At 38.6% G+C, this 18,783-nt stretch overlaps 1 protein-coding gene across 3 annotated transcripts in view; it reads right to left on the bottom strand.

The window, feature by feature from the left end:
- Positions 1-10,047: 10,047 nt before the first annotated feature.
- The window catches only part of chst3b (carbohydrate (chondroitin 6) sulfotransferase 3b), a 25,130-nt gene continuing 16,394 nt past the window's right edge, over positions 10,048-18,783 (bottom strand). For 2 of the 3 annotated variants that reach the window (XM_079851233.1, XM_079851231.1), the window contains exons 2-3: positions 12,157-12,305; positions 10,048-11,706 (exon numbers count right to left, since the gene is read on the bottom strand). In XM_079851233.1, coding sequence (XP_079707359.1) covers positions 10,470-11,706; positions 12,157-12,236 — 1,317 coding nt within the window. In that variant the 5' untranslated portion in view covers positions 12,237-12,305 and the 3' untranslated portion in view covers positions 10,048-10,469. Of the gene's footprint in view, positions 11,707-12,156; positions 12,306-14,067; positions 14,135-18,783 lie in introns of those variants that run through there. The other variant, XM_079851232.1, reaches the window with a different exon arrangement.

The following is an 18,783-nucleotide window of genomic DNA, read 5'->3' as shown; positions in this document are numbered from 1 at the left end:
AAAAAGTCATAGGTCGCAGGATAACAGCGATTCCTCAAACACACTCGATACTGAAAACAGGGCAGAGGGGAGAGATCCCAAACACATTAAAGGGAAATACAATTATTAAATGGCCACACGAATGTTTTATATTTATATATATATATATATATATATATACACACATGCATTTAGTGTGTAGTAATTTTGATGAATAATTCTGTACAATCCTAACCCTCTTTTTTTTTCTTTTTTTTTTTTTACTTGATATTTTATGTTTATCTAAATATTTAATGGTAAAATCAAAGTCCAGACCATTACCTAACTGCACACGCTCCAACAGGACCAACAGCCTACAAAATTGGCTCAAGCCATTTACTCAAACTCAAAATACATACATTGCATGGGTTAGAGGTTTCAGAATAGCTGAAAAACAAAAGTAGTTTCAAATATACAAAAACAGGGCAAACATTTCAAATAAAAATGAAGATAGGGTGTGAATAAATACCTTTTGATGAACTTTTCCCAATAAAAATCCATCCGCTTTCAATCAGTCTCATCCAGCAACCTCATTCAACTACCATTTCAACTACTGACAAAGTGCAGCCAAAGTGTGAAGATTTAAACCCATAGGCACAACCATTAGACTAATAGTCAAGAAGGTAACACCAAATTAACTTCACCAAACAAATGAACCTCAATTTTATTAGATTTTTGTACTTCCCCTACTCAATATAAATTATTTTTAATATAATATATATTTAACAATCATGTAAACTGTACATATTTAACCTTTGAACAACTGTTCAATTTTAAAACAACAAATTATCCCCTTCATTCTCCACAGTTGGTTTCTCCCACCCTACCCATGATGCACAACTGCACAGATATAAAATTTTATTCCTGAAGTTGCTCTGAGTTAGCAAGAGGTTTGGAATCTCCAATTGATCTCACTTTGGTATTTAAACAAATATCAAGAGTCAGTAAGTGGGATGTTGTACACAATACCACAGTAGGTAGTGACCATTACCCAATAATCTGTGAAATAGGAGTGGGACCAGTTCAGTTGGAGGAAATAGGTTTCCCTAGATGGAATTTAGGAAATGCCAACTGGGCACTTTATAATATGACATGTAGTATGAGTTTAGAAGGAATGAGTCAAAACAGGTATGATAGTATAGATTATTTTAATACAAACGTAGTAGAAATCATGCACTCCACTGCAGTAGAAGTTATTGGTAAAGGAAGTGGATTAAAACAACATAAGGTAGTCCCCTGGTGGTCAGATTAATGCAATAAAACAATTAAGTCAGGAAACAGAGCTTTTAGGAAAGTTAAAGGATCCTTTTCTTTTAATGACCTAATAGAATACAAAAAGACACAAGCAGAAGTTAGACGAGCGATTAGAAAAGCTAAGCGAAATTACTGGAAGCATTTTTGCAATAACATGGAGAGAGAAACACATATTAGTCAAGTGTGGGGTATGATAAGAAGGATGTGAGGAATTAGGAGGGAGTATACATTGCCGGCTATCAAATATAATAATGAAATTATGATAACAAATAAAGATAAGGCGGAGGCTCTGGCAGAAACATTTGTAAAAGTTCATAGCTCTACAAATCTGACATCTGATGCAAGGAAATGTAGAGATGAAGTAATGAGAGAAAACTCTAACATATTAATGGAAAAGGACGCTTTTAATAGAACACTAAATGTTTCCTTTTCTTTATTTGAGCTGAAAAGAGCGTTGGTAGGAGCCAGAGCAACGTCCCCTGGTAAGGATGAAATATGTTATAAAATGGTTGAAAACTTCACTCAAGTGAAGTTGGTGATCCTGCAGCTATATAATAAGGTGTGGGAATCAGGGGTATTGGCGTCAGCATGGAAACACTCCAAAACCAGGGAAAGATAAAGGCGAAACAACTAGCTATAGACCTATCGCACTAACATCTAATTTCTGTAAAATAATGGAACGTATGGTCACTGACAGGTTAACTTACATATTAGAGAGTATGAATTTGCTAATACCACAGCAGAGTGGTTTCCGTAGAGGGAGGTCAACCATGGATCCTGTGATATGTTTGGAGGATGAAATTAGGAGGGCTCAGGCTAAAAAGGAACTGGTAGCTGCTGTCTTCTTTGATGTGGAGAAGGCTTATGATATGTTATGGAAAGAGGGTCTCCTTATTAAATTAGAATCCATGGGAATTGGTGGAAGAATGTTCAACTGGATTATGAATTTTCTGAAGGACAGGACTATAATTGGAGCATCTTACTCCAATGTTTACTCTATAGAAAATGGGGTACCACAAGGAAGTGCATGTCATATTTGCTTTAATATCATGATTAATGAGGTTTTTTCAGAGGTTGATGCTAGCCTTGGGAAGTCTTTATATGCAGATGAGGCAATATGGGTAAGAGGTCGTAATGCAGCACTTGTTGGAAAGAAGCTACAGGCAGCAGTCAGCACTGTTGAGAAGTGGGGAAACAGGTGGGGTTTTCGGTTTTCTGAGGACAAGACAGAGGTTTTGATTCTCAGGCTCAGTTGACATAACGTAAAAGCCTCTCTTGTTTCTGGACTAGGATAGGAACAGGGGACTCAGGAAGGGCGGTCTCAAGTTCATCGCTGTTGGAAGGGCCAATGGTGAACTGAGAACTACAGTGGAATAATACCCACTCAACGAAGGCCTCGAAGTTCTCTCGAGGTCTCACACCAGGCAGGCATGCCTTCTTCCTATTGACACCTGTGTTAAAAAATAAATAAAAATAAAAAAAAAACTCAATGAAAAGCCAGGAAAGGAAGTAAGGCACGCCAGGTCAAGAAAAGCCATGATGTGGGCCTCAAGAGAGAGCTGGTCCTGCTCCAGGAGCATCAGAAGAACCGCATGATCCATTTGGTAGTTTGGTCAGTTATTCTGTAACGCTGGTTCTCAGTGACGATGGAGGCAACGGGCATACAAAAATAACAAAAAGATTTATTTCAACAACGATAGTGATCCAGGATGCAAAACAGTGAGTGTGACACAAACAATAACCAACACTGAAAGTTACACGAAGGGAACTTAAATACACAGAAGAACAATGAAGACAACAGCTGAAGACGATGAGTGAAGACGATGATGATTGCTGGCAGGTGCGGGTAATGATGGATTGAGTGCAGGTGTGAGCCGGAGAGGATGATGGGAAATGTAGTGCTGACGGAACAAGTTAGAAAAAGTTAAACAATTAGGATATACACATTTATCAGTAGAGGGTTTACTTTCTTTTTCTACATTAAAACCATCAGCATGGCCAGTTCTAATGTGGTACCTAAAAGAAACAGGTCTATTTGATAGAATTTAAGATCAACCAAGAATAAACCTTTTTTCTTTTTTATATATATATAAACGTCTAATTCCGCATTGAAGCTCCACACCCCAAACAGCTGGTGGCGGTAATGCACCAAATTGGTATGCCAACCGCCAATAAATTTAAAGAAGAAGAAGATGATGCTCTGGGTTTTTAATTGGATCCAGCAAGTCCTAATCACTAGAATATTACTATATAACGTAGTTATGGGAGAAACAAAGCTTTTCTAAACTCTGAATCAATTGAACCAAATGCTTCACAAAATAATTCATTTTTGTGGATTATGTGAGAACAAAGTTCTCAGAATGGCCACAAGATGGCCTGCTGGTCAAAATGGTTTATGCAATGAAAACGAATAACAAATAATTAAATACCATTAAATATGAAATATTCTGTGAAATTTGTGTTCTTTAATTAATGAGACATGCTTGTTTTGTGTGTTAATAGGCACAGCTTAGAAAACTAGGTCAATCAGATGAGTAAAATATAAGTAAAATATCATTTTCATTTTTTTTGTTAAATTCATTAAAAATGAACCTAAATTATAAAACTGACAAGATCAGGTAAAACCATTAGATTGCCTTTCATGAGTTGCAATATCAAGCAGCATAACAAGCTGTTTTGTACAGCTAAAAATAAAAGGATGACTCCAGAAGACTTGCACATTCTAATTACAAATGACCCTTGTTGTGTTCATGTGTTGTGTAATGATATAATGTGTGAGAATGGAAGTGAATGTGTAAACAAGATGGATGAAGTTCACTACGTCTGTCTAGTGTCTAGTATGTCTGACAGATACCTCAGCCGTGCCTGCTCTTGATTTTAATATAAGGACTAAATTACTAAATGAGAGGGTTTAATGAGACTCTGACATATCCAGTTTAATAACTTTAGTCCCTTCTCCATGAGGTCTTCAGTTTACATGTGGCACAGTGTTGAAGACACTGAAGAAAATCACAGCAGCACAATGACATATTGTGAGCCTTCCTGAGAATCATGTGATGCAGGACATCAGATGACAATGATTTCTCTGTGATGAAAATCACATTTTTAATGTTGTTTATATGTTTATGTGGTGTTTTAAATATGCTTTAAGACAAAGCATGTGCAAATTCATCAGTCAAAACCACTGATGATATTTTTTCTCCTTAGAACTGCAGTTTAACAAAAACGCGATTTTGAAATTGCCCGTTCTCAACGTCACAAGCATGTTGTAACCACTCCCGTAGATTTGTAATATAGATCTAAATATAATTTTTTAGAAGGCAGCTGTCTGCAACACATTATTAGCATTTTGATAACATAATCAAGCAAAAAGCTAATCATATTATTTACCGTTATGTGTCCAACGTTGTAAAGAGCGATACATAAAACGCATTACCATTCTGATACATCAACTTTGTAGACGACCCTGTATAATTCACTCTTCCACTTCTTCTTCTGAATCAGTTTCTGGTTCAAACATATATGGCTGAATTAAACCAGTATTTCCACTTCCCATCGAGCAGCGTTTACTACAGTAAAGTTGAGTGAGTGGATCAGGTATTCTGAGCTGCTGTGAGTGAGTGGAGGCAGGGCTTATTTGCATATTCATGATTCCGCGTATAAATTAAGCAAGGATGTAGAGCTACATTCAAGCTATTTTAAGGCATGAGAAAATTATTTTCACTGGATTATTTAATTTTTTTTATGTGTCATTTTGGTGATCAAAGATGAGTTTTAAGTGATAAAACTATTGACTGCAGGGGGACTTTAAGTAAGCATGGAGTAGTTGACTTCAGATCAACATTGAGCAATTAATCAGGAAAAAAATTCTCTTTACACAAACTTTGCTGGAGTAGCAATAAGGGAGTGAATAGTGTGTGTGTTTGTTCAGTACAAAAACATTTAAAAACTCTCATAGTTCATCACATAAAACTAAACTTTGATAAAGTTATGATACTGACCCTGCTTTGCTTTAGTTCATTTCAGAACATCAATCCTAAATTCTTCAGGACCTCAAAGACAGTACAATACACTTATGGAACAAACAGACTGCAGATTAAATACTTTGCAGGGAGAGGTTGTGTTTTTCCTGTGCTTTAAAAAATATTCTAAACTGAGAGTTAGACAAACAGTGATACAATAACTGATGTATTCACTAACTTTGGGCATGAAGTAGACACTAACACACCAACCAGTGGCATGGCATTTGCCACACACACTCAAAGGAATGTGAAATGTTTGCAGCAAAATCTATTCTGAGCAAAAAGACAAACAGAGAATAGGAGGCAGCTAAAAAAAAAATCCTTGAGATGTCTGAACAAAAAACATTTGTGGTTTTCAAGTCTGATCCATGTCATTTCTTTTTTGCTGCTTTAGGGCTGCTTTTCATTCTTTTGGTAAAAACTTTATGACGGGCATGTTTTAACCTGAGGGAAACTCTTATAAGACCAGGTGAATCAATAGTATTGTTTATATACTCAGTCAAGCTCAGGTGCGTGTGGCTATTTTCTCTCTCCGGATGCCTCATTCCCAGACGCGGGCCAGTCCTGAGGTTTGACAACACTTACTGTACAACTGAGGACAAATGTGGGAATGAGTGAAACTCGACTGTAGCTATTGCAGTTGTTCTATGTCAGGGATGGGCAACTTCGGTCCTGGAGGGCCACTGTCCTACAGAGTTTAGCTCCAACCCTGAAAAAATCACCTGCCTGTAACTTTCTAGTAATCCTGAGCACCTTGATTAGCTTGTTCAGGTGTGTTTGATTAGGGTTGGAGCTAAACTCTGTAGGACATTAGCCCTCCAGGACCGAAGTTGCCCATCCCTGTTCTATGTGAATCATTACAACATGGTTGGATCTGTTCCCTTCTATTATGCTTTAAGACACAGAGCATATTGGTTATTAATTATCTGACAAATACTGTCTTTCATGAATTATTCCCCTTAGTTGTAAATGAGTCAGTTATGGCTACAGGTCTCACAAGGATGCAAGTACTCTGAGTCTGTGACAGAATAAAATTCCCATCAACCATTAAACAAGGTCTCCCTCTTCATTTCTGAGTTTCACCTCTAGCTTTTTTTTTTGTAATCTTGATTTACTTTTAACTTGACGTGTACAAAGAATATTGTGACTTTTCTATCAAATTGCATGCTATTTTCCTCATTTGTAATTCGTTTAGGATAAAATAATTTGCTGAATGACTAAATGTAAAAGTATGAATGGTAATTAAAAGCAGGAGCAGATAAAATGTAAATTGTTACAATCGGATTAATCATCAAACTTTGTTACACTTCAATGGAAAAACTGATTTGCCTGAACGACACAATATGGTAAAAACTGGTAACATGAAATAGTTAGCTATTTCCACCTTGTTTAACCAATAAACTTTAGCTTTGTTGGTATAAGTAGATTCAGTAATGTTGAATAATATTTTTGATGGATAAAACCATGTTAATATAGAGTTTTTTCAGTGCACTGACACATTGTTGTCAAAGGGGTTTATATTACAGCTCTCTTCTTATCTGATGTGGTGATCTGGATGCTTAATGGCCTCTTTTTACTTGCAAGGAAAAAAGGTTCCTCTGAGACTGTGGAAAGCGGTTGTGCTATTCTATATTTGCTCTGGCCATATACACATGCTCCACCCTTTACACACAGCCCACATGAACCACGCCGGTCCTTTAGACCTCATGAAGCTTAAAATGTCCTTGAGCTATAAATTCCTTGATGCAAGATGCACATATATTTGGTCACATAAGCTATAGATCAAAAGCAAAAGTTTGAGATTGTGTATGTCGTACCTAAGCTTGCATCTCCACACACTGAGCTTAAATGTTCAACTTGATGTGAGTGAATGGAGGCATGGGGCCATTCCTCTGAGATCTGTCGAACTGCGTGTGGGTGGGAGGGTGAGGTCAGTTTGAGTAAATCGTCTGTACCACATACAGGAGGGGTTCTGCGTAAATGAGCATGTTAGAGTTTCACTGGCGCTCTAAATAGCAGACGCACAGTAATAAACAGCTGATTAGCTGCTACAGAAAGCAGGTTCTTCCTCCTCGAAGGCCGATGCTAAGTGCTAGCAGATGACGGGACGGGACAGGAGTTTGGCAGACCTAGGGCACAGATACAATGAAAAAGAGAGTTTGGTTAGGGCAGTGCCATACTACTAAGTGTTTCTGGGCCATCACTAAGGTTTATGTGTATTCCTGGACTCTAGACACTAATTAGTACTTACAGATTTAGATGCAACTTAAAAACTCTGTGGAGAAAACAGTTCTGGCATTATTGGATTCAAGTACTATTTTGCAACAGCACTGAAAGAGATCTTAGTACACACAACCCTTATGTTTAGACTTTCAGCTACCACTCAAAGTATAGTAACTAAGCACCTGTTTATTATTTGTTTGATAAAATCTTTACAACAGAAAACACAACAAGAATTTAGGATAATGTCAAATTATTTTATAAGAATTGTATTAATCCCTTAAGGAAAATGTAAAAGTTGTATTACAAGAGACTATATGTTGTTCATAACAAACTGGCCTGACAGAGTATAAATCATTTCTAACTATGCATTTAAAAAAAAAAAAAAAGTTTTACATGAGTACATCACTTCTGACTTAGCCATCAGTCAAAAAAATAAATAATATTTCATTGTTCAGTACTGCTTAAGGAAGTTATGTAATAAATTTTTCGCATAATGTTTCAATAATGTCACAAACATCCTCAACAGGGCTTGACATTAACTTTTTTGCTCACCAGCCACTGTGGCAAGTGGTTTTCCAAAGTTACTGGCCACTCTGCATTTTCACTGGCCACCATTTTGACATCGATACCATGGGGAAACTGCCATACAGATATTTTTTAATATTAACTCATAATTTGTCAAAAGGTATATTAGCTCTTTCTCTGACAAAATTTTTGAAAAAAGTTGCCAGCAATCATCAGCATTTTTGACCATTTTCACACAAGTTTCATTGCCCCCAGAATATTTTGAAAAAAGAAATGTTTTATTCTAACTTCATGCATTCATTTTTTTATCAACACTTGAATGTGGGTAAGTTTAATTTAAAAAAGCAACATTTTGAGCAAAAAGGTTTAAAAATTGACATTTTTGTCAAAGAATCCATACAGATCAGATTCAAAGCGATGATCAAACACAGATAGAGTAGATCAAGTCCATCAACACCTCAATGCATCAATGCTTCTGCACAAATGCATCTGCTTACATATGCTATCGCTTGTTTCTGCTTCTTCTTCGCCTGTGTTTTGATCCAGAGATTCAGTACTCTTTCAAAAGTTGCGTAATAACACCCCCTATCTGAGGGTGTCACGATTCTCCAAATCCTCGATTCGATTACATTTTCGATTCTAAAGTCACGGTTCGATTCGATTCTCGATTTTAAAAAATAATAATTTGTAGCGCGGTTCTAGCTCGCTAATTAAATGCCTAAAACCGGAGTTTTCCACCACTGAATAAGGTCGCATGTCCGCAGCTATAAATACTCCTAGCGCGCTTGTAATTGCCTTTGCACATGTTGAGTTACTTGGAAGTTTTATTCCAAATGAAGACGGGAGAGTAGTTTGTGTTTCAGTTGTCGGTTTAACAGATAAATCTGTTTTTGTGGTGCCTGCGGAGATGCCCTGCCATGTTAGTCGTGCAACCGGTGGAGCTTGCAAACTGTGTTTTTTTTTTACACGAACGTTGTCAACAACATAACTCACTGGAAATCCAAAATACTTCCACACCGGCGACTTCAGTGAAAGAGGAGGGGGTTCAAGTTCTGTCGACGGGTCTCCTGCGTCTGCAGTTGCCATGCTATCTTTTGGCTGGTTGTTGTAGCTGTTAGGTTGACTTGCAGCACTTCAACACGTGTTTTTTTTTTTTCGCTTGGCAAGCCGAGCTGACGTGACATGGGGGCGTGGCAGCATCGACGATTCCATTTTTTTATTCGATAATCGAGATTGAGCATTAATTTCGATCGACACCCTTACCCCTATCGTATAACAGTGAAAACACGGAAAGCCGGAAATTTCTGTCAATTGCAGTGGACTTTATGGCAGGTAATTTAAGACCTGACGCATGGATCCTTAGTTGGGTCAGAGCACAAAATCTGTGGGAATGATTCAAAGTATGCACAATACACACAATCCCACGCCAAAATTCAAGCCCTGTAACACCAACAATATTTATCCGGAGCAAATGAAACGAGTGAGTGAGGGAAGGCGGGTTTGTGTGTAACTCGGGGGGTGCTTCTCATTTCTTATTTGTGCATCCTCGTTTCCTTTCCTTGCTTCCTTTCCTCGCGTCTCAGCTCCACCCCCTGTAGGATGCGAGGGAAGACTGCAAGGAAAGGAAATGAGGACGGAGGAATCGAATGTAACTTTTTTTTTATTCATTGGAATACTTGATCACTCGAGCGTCACTTCATCGCGTCATCAGCAGCTCTCAAAGGATCTGCCCTTATGTTGTTGAAGTTTGTTTATTTAAGAAATTCATAATAAATAATAATAAAGCAAGATACCCTGTTGAAATATGTGAGATGTGTGGTTTATATAAACTGCAAAGGTAAAGTATAAATTAAAATGATTGTGACTGATGTGAAGGGGGAGGAGAATTTATACGTGCGTCACGTTTAAGTCGATAAAACTCTTCCGCATAGGATACACCTGTGCATCCTCGCTCATGACTCCTCAGGAAGCCTCCTCATTCCTCGATCCTCAACTCCTCGCGGTGCGATTAGAGAATTGAGATCTCCTTCAAGATGGCTGAGCTCGATCGGTTTCCGGGTCATAGGATGGAGGACGGAGGAGCGAGGAGACGAGGAGGGATATTGAGAAGCACCCACTGTCTGAGAGATGAGAGAGCGAGAAAGCTCAGCTGGTATCGTGTGTCTATTCTGCAGAGAATTTGTATTGGAAGAGTTTCAGATATTTCAGTATCGATATGTATGGGTTACAGTTAGGGATAACATTTTTTTAATAATAAATTTATAATATTAATTTATAATTTTATAGAAATTTCTACCCGCCAAAGTGTCTAGTAGGAGTAACTGCATTATTAGCCACTGCTGAAATCCACCCGCATTTGGTGGGTGTTAATGTCAAGCCCTGATCCTCAAGTATCTCAGCAGTCTTCTTCATGAAGTCTGAGTAGTATCATAAGAATGTTTTCTCTTCGATCAGGCTTATTGATTTATCGATTAACATGTCTTTGTTTTCCGCAAACTTGTAGCCAAACAGAGTCATGGTGGGGCCGCACACTTTCTGCACCAGCTGAACCAGTTTGAAGGGAATGTTGAACCTCCATTTCTCCACCTGTTCAGAGGAGTTTTTCTGGGTGGAATAAACTCCGCTGACCTCCTTAGATGCTTGAGTATTTTGTAGGATCCACTCTTCCACCGTTGCGGTGAAGGAAATGCCTATAAAGCTGTACATCTCTGTAGCTTTGTGCATTGGGAATCGTGCGATGTCCTCGTAACGCACTAGCATGTAGCGTCCGCGAAGCCATGGTGGCTGTTTGAGTCCGATCTCAGCAGACATACGGATGTTGTCGCAGTTTCCTTTGAGTTTTCTCACTTCGTCCTCGTCCACTGGAAGGTCTTCGTCCACGGCCCACCTCTTCCAGATCTTGTACTTGCTGGAGAAGGCAACCATTCGAGAGGCGAGAACGGCGCGAGGGTCCCTGACCAGCTGGATGAACTTCATGTCGAGTCTGGGATCCTCAGCTAGCGGACGTAGCGTCTCTAGCTGTCGCACGCGGACGGATTTAATGGCGTGATGCTCCTTCTGCTTGCAGGACTGAGTGGCCAGCGTAAGGTTTAGCGGCCCGCAGCGCCGCATGCGACAGTGGTAGCGCTCGAATGCTTTCCTCACGAACGGCGTGCAGACGGGATCCTCACACAGCGACTGGCTGGACTCGCGGCGGAAGAGCGAAGCCGTCACATGATCCTGTGGCGCCGGCTCGATGAAGCTCTCCAGCAGTGAGAACTCACAGAGGAACAGCTGATGCAGAACGTCCCGATACGCCGGCCCAGCGACTGAGGCATTCGTCCCGCCAGACTCGACCGATAGCATGCGCTCCACATGCCACAGCGGCTCGAACAGGTAAAACATGTTTGATCCCTGCTGGTTGAAGAACTCCCCAACGAAAGAGGAGCCTGTGCGAGTGGTGGCCAGCAGAAGAATGTGTTTCTGTCCTCCTGACGCAGACGCTGGAAACACGCTCTGCTGGATGGACCAGGTCGAGTTCTCCAGAAGATGATCCTCGTGTTGGTCAACCGAGGCGTTCTCCAGAAGATGATCCAGGTGTTGGTCTGCTGAGGCGTTGTGTGGAGCGGACAGAGACGGGCCAAGCAGAAGCGGGGTTAGCTGTGTGCTCAGTTTATCAGACACCCTGAAAGAGACAGAAGAAACCGTGATAATCGCTATTAGTGCTTTTAGGTCAGTTCACCCAATAATTATCATTCTGTCATAATTTACTCTCCCTCATGTCCTTCCAACCATATAGGATGTTCTCTTATCTGCAAAACACAAAGATATTTTGGGGAAGTTTTTGTCCATACAATGATACCCAGTTTTGTTTGGATCCCAACAGCCTCTAAATATCTTCTTTTGTGTTGCACAGAAGAATGAAAGTCAAACGGGTTTGGAACTGCATGATGAGACAGAATGATCATTTTTGGGTGAAATATCCCTTTAATGTTTCGTCTCTTCTCAAAGAAGCAATTTCTCAACAATAGAAATTGAAAAATGAATAACACCAGACAACTTTTGATTTTAAAGTGCTCTTTGACTGTTATTCACACACACAGAAGAATAAATAGAGATTGAGAGAAGCACCTACTTTGAAATAATGTTGTTTTCCTTTTCTATGATGACCAGAGTCACAATAAAGATGACAGAAATGGTATATTTAATGCGCATTCTTGTGTGTGATTGTGTTCAGCAGGTGAATCACTCTCAGATCATTCCATCTTCTCCTCTGAACTGACTCTGAAATAAAACACACAACACATGTGTCATGATTCCTGTCTGAAGGACTTTAAGGTTGGAGTTATTTTCTGTTCCTATTGTTTCTGTGTTCTCTTGTGTCTAGTTCCTGTGTCCCTTGTTTGTTACCATTGCAACCCTGATTAGTTCTTAATGGCTGTTTCTCAGTATGCGCTCTTAAGCGATCTTGTGTCCTTGTGTTCTCGTACTACATCATCATCAACTGTCACAGTTCAATTCCAGTACTGAAGAACGGAAATACAGAGTGCGCATGAAAGAACCTGGATGAGTTCTTGATATCGAGGATGCATCGAATGCAGACTTGAGAGAATCGAACCGTTAAAAATCTCAGAACACGCTGCGGGCGGTCCACGTACGGAAGCCTGTAAGCTTGTTAAAAAGCTGCAACTTGATCCTAGAGAATTAGTCAATTACAGGCCGATCTCGAATCTACTTTTTCTGTCAAAGATACTAGAAAAGGCAGTATCCTCACAACTATGTTCTTATTTAGAAAGAAATGATATCTCTGAGGATTTCCAGTCAGGATTTAGACCGTACCATAGTACCGAGACTACTCTCATTAGAGTCACAAATGATTTGCTCTTATCATCCGATCGTGGTTGTGTCTCTCTATTAGTGTTCCTTGATCTTAGCGCTGCATTTGATACTATCGACCACAACATTCTTTTAAATAGACTCGAAAATGATGTTGGCATTAGTGGAATTGCATTAGCATGGTTTCCACAAAGAATTTAAAGGCTAAAAGTAGCTCCTAACTGGCGAATTTAGGAGCAACTCCTAAAAATAATGGGCGTGTCACTCGTAACTTTAGGACTCCTAATTTTTTTGACTAAGAGTAATTCACGAAGCATTTTAGCCCTAAAAGTAGCACCTAAGCCTGGGACAGCTTAAAAGAAGTCGAGAGGACTCCTAACTCACTAAGACCTTCACAAACCGCTTTTTGTGGCATTTCACGCTGCGATGTTTTGAAATGCGTATGCGGCGCTACAGGAGCTTCCAATCGCGAGGGAACAATTCTGCACTGTAGGCATAACTAGGGATGCAATAACTCCACCAACAACAACCAAAACTAGGCTACTCACTGCATGTAAACTAATTGTAATGTTTCATTGTGAATCAAATTAAAATGTTCTTCTCTTTGCAAACGTAGGCAGAGGCATATAGTGACAGATTAATTCAATAATGTTGCGGTTGCTTGCCAACCGTTCCGTATAATACGGAATCGTCCCGTATTTGACACATAAAAGTCTTGTTCCGTATTGAACTGATACGGAACGCACTTTGTTCCGTATTTTTGAGAATCAATTCAGTGCAAATCCATGACAGACACATCAGACTATGAACGAAGACAATTGTAGGCTATGATAAGAAGAAAAAAAAACCCCGACGGTGTAGTAGATATTAATTTGTCCCCCTGTTTGTCTATGATCAGCGTAGCATTTTTAACATCTTGGAACATCATCAGAGAATGCCCTTTTAATTGGTCGTTTCAGTCATTGTGAGTCACGTATCGTAGCAACGATGACGACAAGTGACAACAGCGGGAAATGTAAAAATGACTACCTCCGAGCAGCCGGCGAAAAAGAAAAGAGCACAATATGGTGGTTGTATCTCGCTATTAGTGTTACTCGATCTTAGTGCTGTGTTTGACACCATTGACCACAACATTCTTTTAAATAGACTAGAAAACTATGTTGGCATTAGTGGAATTGCACTAGCATGGTTTGAATCACACTTATCTGACCGTTATCAGTTTGTAGCAGTAAATGAAGAGATGTCTTATCGATCACAAGTTCAGTATGGCGTACCACAAGGCTCAGTACTAGGACCGTTGCTGTTCACTCTGTACATGCTACCATTAGGAGATATCATTAGGAAACATGGAATTAGCTTCCACTGTTATGCCGACGATACTCAGCTCTATATTTCTTCAAAACCTAACGAAACTTACCAATTCACAAAATTAACGGAATGCATAGCTAAAAAAACTGGATAACTAGTAATTTCCTACAACTTAACCCTTTACCGTACGCATTAAGATAGACCTATAGAAAAAAATATTTGACTCTTTTTCTTTTCTTAGAATGGCTTAACTTGAAGTGCTGTAAAAAAAATGTTTTAAGGTACTTTATGATATGTTGTCATACGGCAACAACATACAATAGTGGAAATTTTTTGAACAAAAATTACCATTCAAATTAGATTTTTTTCCATAATACAAATGCCTTGGCAGTCCTTAACATATGACTAATGAACATTATATCACTAGCATTAATGTTGTTATTGTTACAGCTTATCAGATTGCAGCTGACCTTTCTACAGTAGCTAGCTAAACTATTGCAATAATGTCATTCCACTATTGCACAGTGTTGCCGCTTGGCAACACAGACATTTGATCGATTTACCAAAAACTAATTTCATAAAAACTTTTTTGAGTGGTGATGAATATGTCATCATAACTTACCAATTTTTTTGTGTATGTGATATGGGCTGGTCCTTGTTTGTTACTGATGTTTTAGTTTGCTTTCAGCAACTACGACAAGAGGCAATCTGTCAAAAATCGCACCACAGAAGAAAAAACTGCATGTCATGTGACTTAACCAAAGCACATCATTGGCTAAACTAAGGTCTTCTCATTCCAACAAAAAAATATGAGAATGTTTTCTTAAAGAGATAGTGGAAATGAAATTAACACAAAGAGTATGTTGCCATATGGCACCACCATGCAGTAGAGGGTTAATTCTGAAAAAACAGAGATTCTAATTATTGAACAAAAAAACTCAGCTCGTACAAACCTAGAATACTGTCTAACACTTGATGGCTGCTCTGTCAAGTCCTTGTCGTCATGTGCTCTTTGATACTGTGATGTGAGTTTTTAATTAAAATAGTAAACTATATATTAAACTAACCATGTTTCTAACATCAAACCTTATTTTTCTTTTTAGGCCTAACAAAACTAACACTTTGAAACACAATGTACTAGAACGTTCTGTTCTGTTTTTGAGTGTTGCCATACCCCTTTGACTTTGGTTGTGTGTGTATGTAAAAATAACAAATAAGGGAAATAAAACTATACCTCCTAATTGTATCAAACGGTTGTATTCGTGTTCACTTGTGGGATTCTCAATGGAACTTGTCTGAGATCCTCCGGCCTTGATTTTTCTTGGGAGAGATTCCCTGAGAACTGCTCGGGAACTAAAGACGTGATTAAAGCATTTGAAGGACATTTGCTGAAGTCTGTTTGTCGATCATTGCTGCGCAGCAAGAGAGCTAGTTAGGGGAACAGGTATTAGCACCCATGCAGCCGACGTCGATGTGAAGATGGGTTAGGCTAGGGTATAGGTATATTAGTCTCTGTGTTTATCCGAGGTTTACCGCAGTCAGCCGGATCCAGGCCGATGAAGGACCTGAGCCTGGACACACACTCTCACACACACACACTCCAGATCTGACGAAGGACCTGCGCCTGGACGCGATGACAGCGCAGTCCTGAAGTGTCACCAGTCTCTCCCCTGTGAAGGCCTCCTCCTTCCCTTTACCTCTCTACAGATAAAGCGCTGTCGGGATAATTCCGGTTCACGTGGCTACGCGGAAGCGATAAAAAATTCTATATTATAAATTTTAAGGCCAGACAAATAGTTTGTTGAGGGTTGGTTTATAAAGAAGGACTACACGCCTGCGCACAGATATATTCAAATGCGCTTACCTTTGGACTGAACACGTGATGCGCATGTGCGCGCCGTCCGCGTTTTCACAGGTTCACATTTTTTAAGTTTGCGCAGAGATAACTTTTTTTCCCCAACATTTTTCAAGGCTTGCACCTTGGAACCTATTTCATGGTTTGCGTTCTCGAGCCACCAGGCACTGTTGTGCGAATGATCGGGTCGGAGCGCATTAACAGTGTCGTGTTAGCGGCCGCTAAGTTAATAACTAATGATCGTTGCGACAGAAATTAATCGATCAAAACTAACTTTATCTGGACAATAACTTTATTCTAGATTTGCTGTAAAGCCTAAACAATCTTTGTTACTGTAATCTCCTGTTATCACTGTAAAGCTGCTGTGAGACTCTATACTGGTAAAGCGCTGTAGAAATGAAGGAGACTTGACTAATTATCACTCACAAATACTGATCCCACAGCAGAGGATGATGGGTAGGGTTTAAATTAATAGCTTAAAACTTTCCTAAAATATAAAGCTATTTTTTAAATAGTCACAGTCTGTTTCACACCAACCTCCGCCTGAATCACTAACTAATATAAACAGAAATGCCGTTTCATGATCATATGAACCAGTTTTCAGAAACAGGAAAGCTCATGAAATTAATATCACCTCATAATGATGTGAAAAATTCCTTTTCAGTTAAAATAATATGATAAAGCTGTGTATTTGCTATGTAAATCTGTGAATTTAGGAACATTTTCTCAGAAACTAATGAAACCGTTTACTGAAACTGCAAACATATACAGAACAACAAACATTTATTACACTTAACAGCAACTGGGATTGAAATGCTGACATGAAATCGACTGAATATACCTCTAATATCTGAGCTGATCGTTGTTGCTCCACACAAGTGTCACAATAATAAACCCAAAGGATCTAAATGCCACAGTCTTCTTTATTAATGCAGGAACTACAAAAAACAGAACAACCCAAGTAAACGTGAAGCAGAACTGAGAATGAACTGAAAGAAACACAGGGCTTAAATAGACAGAACAAGCCGATCGAAGAAACGTGAAACATGTTAACACTTAATCACCAGAAACTGAAGACAGTGAAAACTGAACTGAACTGAACTGAACTGAACTAAACTAAACTAAACTAAACTAAACTAAACTAAACTAAACTAAACTAAACTGAACTGAACTGAACTGAACTGAACTGAACTGAACTGAACTGAACTGAACTGAACTAAACTGAACTGAACTGAACTGAACTGAACTAACTGAACTAAACTGAACTGAACTGAACTGAACTGAACTGAACTGAACTGAACTGAACTGAACTGAACTGAACTGAACTGAACTGAACTGAACTGAACTGAACTGAACTGAACTGAACTGAACTAAACTGAACTGAACTGAACTGAACTGAACTGAACTGAACTAACTGAACCTACAGAAACTGTGACAGCAAGGTTGAGTTGACATGAATTATCCTAAAGTCTTTCTTTACATTTCATGTGTCTACGCATAGATGGAGTAAATTTGCAAATATGCCAGTGAAACAAAAAACACGTTTGGCAACAAAGATCTGAAGATATGATGGCAGACACTTAGAGTTTAGACCGAGTAAATCTAGTCTGTTATTTGGAGAAATAAATATGATTCTGTAAGATTGCAGTTTCATAAAAGAGTATTCTGAGAGTTCTGAAAGATTCACGGACAGTTTACTTCACTTCACATGAAGAACGAGCGGTTTACACGGCTTCATGAATATATAGAGAGAAAAACAGTATTTGTGTAAATCAAAAACTTTAAAGCAAAAGTTATCATTTATGACAAATGATGAAACAAACAAACTAGTTTTACAATTGCACTCTATTCCCCAAACTCAATATTAGACTCAACACACCGAGTTAGGGTCTACACCTCTAACCCTAACCCTAACCCTAACCCTAACCCGTCTCAGACACAGGAACAGTGCCGGCAGTGAATTACACATCAGGAATTATGTAATCAGATTCCAAAAATTAAGTACTTAATTATATTATATTATATTATGTTAAAAAAACTCATAATCAGATTACAGTTACTTTTCTATTGATTACATGATAAACATGTTCTTCTCAAAATGACAGTAAATTATTCATAATTCATCGATTCTCCCTATTTTTTTATCTTACATTTTCCTTCCTAAAAAACCCTGTTTACACCCGTTCAGAAGGATTACTGTGTACAATACATGTCATTTCATATTTACATGACATGCAAGGATTCCCCAAATCTCTAATATATTTACTTACAGTAAGCACTTAGATTTGAATGTAATAAGTTAGGTAAGTAATAAAATGTAGTCAATAATAATAATAATAATAAAATGAAGTTCCCGGTCCTCTGATGTTGGTTAATGACATGCATTGCAAGTAAACAAATAAAATGTTTGTTTTTCTCTATTGTAGTGTTATAATAGTTCTCATTAAACTCACGAACCTCAGTCTGGGAAAGCCTGGCGTAATGTAATAATTTCATGTTGCTGATAAAAAAAAGAATGGAATATATTTTCTTTCTTTTTGTATTTGTCACACTCTTTGTTTCCACAAGTTCGTTGTCATGGTTTCTGGTTAGTTAGTTCAGGAGTGACATTAGCACTACACTACATCAACACTAATAGCAACAGTAAGAGTAAAACAGCATTAGAATGATGTATAAGTTTGTCGTTTACTAATGACCAGAGTTCATAATGACCAAACCCAAACCCTAACCCTAATGACCAGAGTTCATAATGACCTAACCCTA

This window comes from Squalius cephalus (assembly GCF_949319135.1).
Source record: "Squalius cephalus genome assembly, chromosome: 19".
Taxonomy (NCBI): domain Eukaryota; kingdom Metazoa; phylum Chordata; class Actinopteri; order Cypriniformes; family Leuciscidae; genus Squalius; species Squalius cephalus.
Note: the sequence above shows the minus strand (reverse complement) of the source record. Positions and strands in the feature narration are given on the sequence as shown.